The following is a 10,000-nucleotide window of genomic DNA, read 5'->3' on the forward strand; positions in this document are numbered from 1 at the left end:
CTGCACATAAACAAAACACTTCCCACATTCGATGAATGAGCAGCTCATCATGACATAATACACTTAATTTAATTCATGGCACTGTTCTCCGTGGAAACGGAATGTTAATCCACCGGTATGTGCAGTTGTATTTTAATCCCGCTGCCCCTGATGGGTTTTGCCTAAATTCCCTTTTGCATGCATGCATACTCAGCCGATACTCCAGGACTGGCTCCTTAATGTGGACACCCTTTCAAAACTGAAGACCGTAGATCTTAGATGTAGATCTCCGTCTTTTGAAGGAACCTGGGCCGGCATAACTGAGAGGGACAGATTATTACTGTAAACACACAACAAACATAGTGTCCTCACGGCTTGTCTTTACTGTAAGATGGTGGTACCTTTAATTTAATTTACGTCACTTACAGTGATTTAAAAGATATTTCCAATTTTTTTCATTGTTAAGAACAAGGTGGTTAAGTCGGTTATCTTCAATGTATTTACAGTATGAGAAGTGTGTGAGATTTATTGCTGGCCAAAATGACATTTAACATGCAGAAAACTAAACGGTTGCCCTTAAATCTATGTTCGTTTAAATGTTTCAGTCCAGCTAAGCCAGGGCCGTAAGAGATTTTCTCCTCAACATGGTAAAGACTTTAGGACATGGTATTGCCCAAAGACAAGTTTGTGCATTCTTTTCATTCTTTTCCAAATTCTTACATAACCACACTCTGTGTGGTGATAAGAGACTTGACTATCAGCTGAAGGCATTCAGATATCAGGCAATGCAAACTGCGGTGATTGATGTGTCATGACTCCGAGCAAGCTCTGCCCGAACAAAGAATAAGGATCACTGGCTCAAACACCAAATATTTAGTCTGAGAAAGACCAGACGTTCAACTACATGCACACAGAAAGAAACGCACACACACACACACACACACACACACACACACACACACACACACTCACACATGGACAACCACACACACACACACACACACACACTTCTACACGTACACGCAGTAGACTCACACAGACAACCACAGACAAACACACACATACACGCACACACACGCACACAGGGTAATGATGCATACGCCGGAAAGTGGGAAGCGCTCGGTGCGAGATGCTGTTTGTCAAAAGGACCTGTGTGCTGCAGTTGTATCTTTTTAAGGTTTGGGCTTCCTTCTCTCTGCCCATGATTACACTGAGCTGCAGGAAGTCATTTCTCTGCTATCAAATGGATGCTTCGCAGTTCGTTCTGGGAAATCGGAGTTGCCAGGAATCGCTTTTCCCTCTGACCGAGCAACGTCATTTACTTTCATTTAGCTGGAGGGGAAATCTAATCTGCAGAGAAGCGGTCTCTGTCATTTTTGGTAAATTGGTGCGGGCAGGAACTTTGCCCGTCTGAATAGACGTACCGTCTATAACCACATGTATACCAGAACGAGACCCAAAGAGAGACATGCCCGAGGCAACACAAATTAACTACATTAAAATGTCAGTCTCCTAATGTCAAAACTTGTTGTCCAGTCTTCCCTAACCCTCAAGAGCAGTCATATGTGGTAGAGTTTGTGTGTGTGTGTGTGTGTGTGTGCAATCTGATGGATAATGTGAGTGTTAGTGTGCTAGTATGTTAAAGTGTGTGTGTGCGTGTGCGTGTTAGTGTGCTAGTATGTAAAATTGTGTGTGTGTGTGCTAGTATGTTAAAGTGTGCGTGTTAGTCTTTTGATGGGTAGTATTGTGTGTGAGTGTTGGTATAAGTGTCAGATGGGTACTATTTTGTGTGTGTGTGTGTGTGTGTGTGTGTTGGTATAAGTGTCTGGTGGGTAATATTGAGCTCTTGTAGCGCGGGGCTAGATGGTGGTGTTCTAGTGTTACTCAACTTTGGTCCAGATTTATCCTCCCGCTGGAACCCTACACCACACGTGTGCCACTTCCCTTTAGAATCACTCTGCTTCATACGCCAGAGCACTCTGGGCTATGTGTGTCTGAGTGTGGGTACACATGCCTGTGTGTGTGTGTGTGTGTGTGTGTGTGTGTGTGTGTGTGTGTGTGTGTGTGTGTGTGTGTGTGTGTGTGTGTGTGTGTGTGTGTGTGTGTGTGTGTGTGTGTGTGTGTGTGAGTGTTTCATTCAGTTTAATTGGCTGTGTGTCTGTCTGTCTATGTGTGTGTGTGTGTGTTTGTGTGTGTGTGAGTGTGTGTGTTTCATTAAGTTTAAGTGTTTGTGTCTGTTAGTGTGTGTGTGTGTCTATTTTATTTAGTTAAAGTGTGTGTGTGTGTCTGTGTGTGTGTGTGTATATGGCAAGAAATCCAATGTGTGTGTATATAAGAGAATTATACAGTCTAGTAAGTGTTTGTTTCTTTTTGGTGCAATTACGTAAGTGTAATTGTTTGTTGTGTTTCTTGACAGTGTGTGTGACTGTATTTGTGTGTGTGTCTTGTGTAAATGTGAGTCCGAGTGACGGCTGCACATGACACCCCCCCCCACACCCCCCTCAGGGTCAAATCCCCTAAAACAGAAACAAGCCACGCTGAGTCAACCCAGAGCCCACTCACCTGCTGGCACCAATTTACCGTAACCGAGGCAGCGCGACCCCGTTGGCCGCTCTCTCCTCACCCTGCCAAGAGACGTCACTGCCAGGCAAGAACCTCCGCTCTGCCCGCCAGTACCCCTCAGCTCTCGGATTAGAGGATGATGCCAGTCTGGCATACTTGCCTGGTGCCTGCATGGTGCGTGTGTGCGTGTGTGCGTGTGTGCGTGTGTGTGTGTGTGCGCGTGTGTGTCTGGTGACGTCAGAAGCGTCCACGAGAGAGGGATGCTAGTGGTGTTGATTGGGTTTTATGGTTTTGCTGCTGATTACTTCATTCAGGCAGTTCCTGATGATGCTTGATCCAGAACTTGTTCTGACCTCCAAGTTATTTGTCCCAGTCCAAGAAGTGGTTCTGGTCTTTCGCTTCAAATAGAATATTTGTACCATACTGTATGTTCTTTTATAGATAGTAAATCTAGAGTGATAGATTGATACATTGATGGATTGATTTATATTAACTCCAGTCTTGAAGTGTGTGGGTGTGGTTTGTATAGTAGAAAAGCTTACAAAACAAAGAAGTTTGGGTTATGTTTGTGCTGCCTACCTGAACATAGTCATCATTTTCTATTCCTGTGGTGTTTTGCCTGAGTGCCAGTAGATCATTTGTGTTGATGCTGTGTCAGAGTGTCCCACGTGTACATGCACACAAGTTTGTGTGAGTGTGTGTGTGTGTGTGTGTGTGAGAGAGAGTGTGTGTTCATGCAGCTGACACTCGTTTGTCACTTCAGACAGCATTCTGCACACTTCTGATGTTCAACTCTGACCTGTTCCAGGTTTGGGTTTTGCTCTGTTGTGGGTCCTCTTCTAGAACTAGAGCTGATGTCCTCCTGGACATTGACCTCCAGGCCGCCAGCGTGCTCCCACTTAACTGACCACCCAGCCTGTACCCACAGCACTGACAAAGCCCACCATAAGCACCCAAGTCAACATGTTCAGTTACTTGTGCCTGACTCTGGTTGCTGAAGGTGAGTGGTGATATAATGGATCAGGATGACTGCCATGCTTTGGAGTTACCTCTGTTGGTGGGAAAGATCAATGCATGATTTGGGAGCAATCTCTCTGATGTGTTTCACAGTGGTATGGGGGAAATATTTGTGCTAATGTTGGTTCTCTGCGATCAGAAAACGGTGTGTTTTGAAGCCAAAGAAGGCCTCCTATTTATTCTTTATTATTTGGTATCCACTGGTAATGGCATGGTGGTAAAAACACACGTCACTGTGATGTACATATCCATCTCTGTTTAAATAGCGAATTAATGTGTGCTTATTCTGGTTCTTCAGTTCAATCGTTAGGCTAAAACCTGTGAATGCCTGACTCACTGCTCTTATCGACCACATAGGACAGTCACAGAAGTACGGGTCTGGCCGTCCGGGTATAGTGGTTACATGCTGTAGCCTTCAAGCTCAGTTGAATTAGGTTCAACGTTATGTTTCTTACCCAACGGTCCTTGCGGTTTGGCTCAGAGTTTGGTGAACGTGCAGGGCTGGTTGGTTTGAGTCCCATAGGAACGGCTGTAAAATCAGACAACAGAGAGCTGGGCATTTATCCCTTTGATCACAAACAGGAAGCCCATCCCTGAGAGAGACGGGGTTAATTACGGCACAAGGGGACCAGAGCGGCCCAGAGAGGACTCTTGTTCTGGAACAGCAGTTAGGCAGTTGGCCTACATTCTAGTTTGAATTGTTCATCCTTGTTAGTCATTTTAAATCGTTTTTAAATCGATACGAGTTCATATATGTATTTGTATTTACATTTTATCATTTTTAGACAAATTCACTTTGCTTTCTCTTTCGTTTTTAACTGTGACCCAAATGTCAAGCAAGTGTTTAGTGTGAGACATTTTAACATTTTTCCCCGGTGAAATCAAAAGAGAAAGAGGTAAACTATTGACTTGACTGAGGTGATGGAGAATCTTTTGACCCGGTTGCTGTGGCAATAAGCTGAATAATTATAATGCAAGGATCAGAGACACAAACATTAGCTGGTGTTCTGGGCTAGATTAATGAGTTCAGGCTGTTTTCACCACTTCTCTCCCCATCGAAAAATGGCTGACTGTAGTAAGAGTCAATATATTATCTATATAAATGTATCTTTGTGAATATCTGTGTGCCTATATTATGGCCTATTTTTTTATTTACTATCTTGGCAGAAGATTATGTGCTTAGAGACACACACACACACACACACACACACACACACACACTATCCCCTCTTACACAACACACAATCCTCCACTTTTTCTCTCTCTCAAGAATACACACAAACGCACACACACTCTCTCTCTCTCTCTCTCTCTCTCTCTCTCTCTCTCTCTCTCTCTCACTCCAGCTGATATTCTGCGGTCTATCTAATCTGAGTGCCCTAGATGGCCTTATCAGTCACCTGTGTAACACTGGAAATAGGGTTGAGGAGCACGCTTTGCAGGTTCAAGGTAGAGCAGAGTTTCCTAAAAAGCCTGCAGAAGGGCGTGTGTGTGAAGGAGGCGAGTTGGTCAGTCTTGCGTGTTGAATAAAGAGAGTCTATGCATACAGCATGGGGATGTTTGTGTGTAAGGGATAATGGACATGGGTAGCAGAAAAATAATGCACATTTGAGGAGGTAATTTGTCACAACACGTTGAAATTCAATTCAAGTGTACTACAGGGACTACTTCATTCAGATATCTAAACATATTATAAAGAATGCGTCACAATCGGAAATTCAACCAAACCGTGGTATAAGACAGGGTTATTTCATCTTGACTGTATAGCCATTTCTTGCACTGTGCATTCCTTGCAAAGCGACGTGATGGTGCATTGTACTAGTAGTAGAGTTATATGACAGCTTTGCCCTGCATAACACCGCCCTGTCTAAAAACTGTGTTCAATTTTGTCACTGCGTTTTTTTAAGCCATTATTAGCTAGCTAGTGCTGTTTATTCATTCTCCAACCCCCAAAAAATAGTTCCAGGGTTTTTGTTGTCAAACGTTTCCAAGCAATGGATACTGTCACTCTGCACATGGGGTAAATGGTGGGGTGGGGTACGTGTAGGCCGAGGGTTTCTACAAGTAGATCGGGTGCAGAGACTACAGCAGCATCCCACAGCGAAGATCTATACTAGGGGGGAAAGAAAGAAACAAAGTGAGTGGGTAGAGTTTCGGCTGCCAATATGCTTAAATGTACTTGATGGATATGGTGATGAGGAACAATGTTTCCACACCCATCAGCATTTGTGAACAAAGGTCACGCTATAAGAGAGTGCAAATTTTGTTAGCAGACATCAAGTTGATAAACAGATAAGGAAATACATTTAGGTAAGCAATTAACAGTAGGTAATGGCCACTTTACCAGTATCAGTATAAACATTAGCAATAAGATATAGAAGGAGAGGAAGAGAGAGAGGCTGCCTCGCCAGGTGTATTGGAATTGTATTTGTTTCGTTTTGCTGAGTTATGTTTAGTTATGGTTGGCTGACATGGTGCATGCAGATTTTAGTTAGGACAGCAAGGGTGGTAGGGTACAGAGCAGTGCCCAACTGGCTGGCGACAGCCGCAACACGCATCGCATGCTGTACACACCCATTTACTCCATCTCCTCACTCGATAACTGTCAAATCCTGTCAGTTCAGGATATCCTCACTCATGAAGTGCCTTTTGTCCAATCAAAAATGAGTTTGACCGGAACTAACTGTTGTATTAATATATATTCGATAAATGTTCATTCACGCATTTATTGTGTTGTCGTGTTTGATCATTGCTGATACTTGCGAGTACTCGATTATTCGTGCCTTTCCCTCGTACTGATCTGCCAGATTCAAGAGCTGGGTCAGAGAGAGCAGCTGTGTGTGACAGTTCTGTCAGTGACCGGACAAGATTAGGCAGCGTTGCCTTCGTGACCAGGGAGTTTCCCATTAGGAGGGAAAAATAGCCTCTTTTCTACACCTGCCACTCCACTGACAGCAAGTCACTCATTCCCTGACAACTTGTGATAAGATGGCACTGAAATGGCGTTAGTCACTGCCGTAAGTTCCATCGAGTGCTGGGATCACCTTCAGTTGCTCAAAGTGCACCCTACGTTCAGTTTGGGTTGACAGTCAGCTGGCTGGCATCACATTACTAAAACAACCCCAGGAATCACAGGACACTAAAGGAAAAGTGGTGTGAGTAATCACATTTGAATGTGGGTGTGTGTGTGTGTGATGCTACTGAGCAGCCTGTAGCCTGTAATGTTTTTTGAGTGTGTTTTGTTGGCTTCAACACTTTTAAGATCGGCTTTTAAGCTTGTTGCTTTATGAGCTCCACCAGCTACACAGAGTGAAAAATATTATGCTGCGAAGATGTAATTAAGGTAAATTTAAGGAAATATCTCTAGTTGCAAAAGAAAACACAATTTCTGAAACCTTATACTAAAAATGATTTATTATTTATATGTAGCCTTTTAGCTAGCAGCTACAATTGATCAACATGTATATTGTATCAACATGTCATATATTGTTAGTTTATCTTATAAGCTTAAGTGAACGTCATTTTTTTATTTTGCTTTTAATTCGGTGGCCTTTACCTTGCTTTCCTCTTTCTTCTTTGTCCACCCAGCTTGACCATGTGCTGATCCTGAGCCAACCCCCAGATCTGATCCTCTCAGCAAGACTGCTGCATCTGCCCAGGGCTGATGTGCGGGGTCGTTTCCCAGGAGACGTGGGTCACGCCGTTGAGTTCCGCGCCTGCCTGAGCCGCACCCGCCTGTACACCAACGTCTGCGGCGCGCTGCTGGAGGCCGCCGCTGCTCTCGGAACTCGGAGTGCCATGCCGGGCGGCACTGCAGGAATACCCGGAACGCCGGCCAGCTCTGTGGGTCGACCCATGCCGAAGGGTAAGAGGAGTGTAATACCCCAAAACACAAACCAGAAAGTCAATCTCGTATAGAGTTCATAGTTCAGAGTTCATACTTGATAGATAACTCGGAAGATGAGATCAAACTTGCTAACCATTTGCTGCTTCAAGGAATTGGTGGGTTAAATACCTCTCTGCTTGAATGTAATCGTAAGAAAATAGTTTGGAGAGGCATGTGTGAGTTGAGTTGTGTTAAGAGGCCGCCATGTGATTGTATGTTTGCATCTAGGAACAGAAAATATACTTTCTCTCTCATAACAGTCATTTGGAAGCTGCTAATGGTGTCCAATCTTAGCTGTTTTATGGAACGTTTAAAGGTACAGTATGTTGGTTTTAGTGGCATCTAGTGGTGAGGCTGCAGATTACAATTTACTGAATACCTCTCCTTTTTTAAAGATAGTAGGAGAAGCGACCGGGGCTGTCAGGTGCCATACAAATGTGAAGGCCCTCTGTAGTGCCAGTGTTTAGTTTTATTCTGTTCTGGGCGAAACATGCCGGACTGCGTGGAAGAGGACCCTCTTCCTGTGTAGATACAAAGGGCTCCTTATAATATAACAAAAATACAACACGATATAGTTACAGGTGATTATACACTAATGATAACATAATTATAAATACTCTATTTAATTCCTGCTAATAGATCACCCTAAATTCTACATACTGTGCCTTTAATGAATATAGTGGTCAAGTATTTAGTGGGTATTTTTCTGCTTCTTTAGATGTAATGGGAATCTGTTTTTGGCTAAATGTGAAGCTTTGCATGATTCTAGTTGCAGTTGGTGTCCTCCCCTCATAGTTGGTGTCAGCCATCTGGAATTGCTATTCATCGTAGTGAATAAACCAGCAGGTTGCATTGATATGTATTGGTTCATCTAAGATATATGTCAGTTCATGTAAGACGTATATTAGTTCATATGATACGAGTTGCTCTAGCGCAAGGGAAGATTTTACAGGAAGGGCAAGGAATGTAAAGTTTCAGAAGTATTTGATTTTATTGAAGTGAAGCATCTCTCAACTGAACCCATTTTTGCTACTTATAATCTGCCCTGTGTGTGTGTGTGTGTGTGTGTGTGAAGCCTTCTCCAAGTGGATAGATCGGGTCTTTCTGTGGATGAGGGAATTATTCTGATAAAGGTGTTTATTCCGCCTCTCCACCGACCTTAGCGGTCACATCAGCTGCTGTAACCATAAACGAACCCCTTCCCTCATCACCCTCCGCTAACTCTCCTCTGGCTGCACTCATCACTTGGGCAGCCAAACATTTCCCACCATCCCTCCTTCCCCCTCTCTCTCTCTCTCTCTCTCTCTCTCTCTCTCTCTCTCTCCCCCTCTCCCTCGCTCTCTCATTCTCACCTTAAATTCTCTCTCTCTCTCTCTCCCCCTCTCCCTCGCTCTCTCATTCTCTCACCTTAAATTCTCACTCTCCCGCTCTCTTATTCTCTCGCTCTCTCCCCCCCCTCTCCCTCGCTCTCTCATTCTCTCACCTTAAATTCTCTCTCTCCCCCTCTCACTCCCTCCCTCTATCTCTCTCTCTCTCTCTCTCTCTCCAACCTTGACTTTTCTGGCTGTTCTTCCGACGCGAGCCCCTGTTGTCGATACGCCGCAGCGTAAGACAATCCCTCCCCAGGCGGCTCGGTGAGGCATCTGGAAGGGGGCCAGGTGACACGGCGTCTGGGCCCAGAGTCTCCGGGACACCGGGACACATCGCCGTGGTCCGCTCTCCCCGTTGTCCTCTCCTGCCAGAGAGCAAATATTAAAGTTAATTGAGATTCTAAAGAACGCGTCACAATAGGGGATGCAACCAGGCCATGCTATGATTAAAGGAACATTCTTTAGTTGTGAAGAGTGATGAAGTAACTTTCTTTTTTTTTCTTTTTTCTTTTCTTTCTTTTTTTTTCTTTCTTTTTTTTTTACTCGTGGGTCATCTCAGAATCTGAGATCAGGTTGACATTGGACTGAAGTCCTGTTTGAATGAAAAGGGAAACTGGATTCAGGCTATGGTTCTTTTTCAAATTTAATGGAAGAAGATGAAGAGAATGAAGGACCAAATGAAGGAATAAATGCTTACTAAAAGAAATAAAGCAAGATGAATGAATGCATTTGGTCATTTATGACCTAAACGTTACCCACCATACATAACCATTTTCTTTAGCATTACCATTTAGTAAATTGTACAGAAAATTGAAATGCATAGAATTGAGTCATAGGAGGTGTTTGTACGTACACCTTTGATCAGATAAAGTATGCTTTGGGAAAATCAATCAGTGGACATCGGAGATCAATAAGGGAGGCTCTGTGAAAGCCTCATTGATGTGAAGAGATGTTTTACTAAGTCAGTTTAAAGGTACCGTGAGGCTTTTGAAGTCATGGCTCAAAAACACACACACACTTGTGCACACACAGACACATACACACACACACACACACACACACACACACACTCATACACACAATTGTACTCACACACACACACACACACACACACACACACACACACACACACACACACACACACACACACACTTGTGCACACACACATACAAACACACACACACAC

The 10,000-nt window shown here is 43.8% G+C and overlaps 1 protein-coding gene across 2 annotated transcripts in view; it reads left to right on the forward strand.

Annotated features, from left to right (window-relative positions):
• plce1 (phospholipase C, epsilon 1) overlaps nt 1-10,000 on the forward strand; it is a 74,027-nt gene that overhangs the window by 21,993 nt on the left and 42,034 nt on the right. For both annotated transcript variants that reach the window (XM_042703241.1, XM_042703242.1), the window contains exon 3: nt 7,147-7,423. In XM_042703241.1, coding sequence (XP_042559175.1) covers nt 7,147-7,423 — 277 coding nt within the window. The remainder of the gene's footprint in view (nt 1-7,146; nt 7,424-10,000) is intronic.

The sequence above is a fragment of the Clupea harengus genome, chromosome 23 (genome assembly GCF_900700415.2).
Source record: "Clupea harengus chromosome 23, Ch_v2.0.2, whole genome shotgun sequence".
Lineage (NCBI taxonomy): Eukaryota > Metazoa > Chordata > Actinopteri > Clupeiformes > Clupeidae > Clupea > Clupea harengus.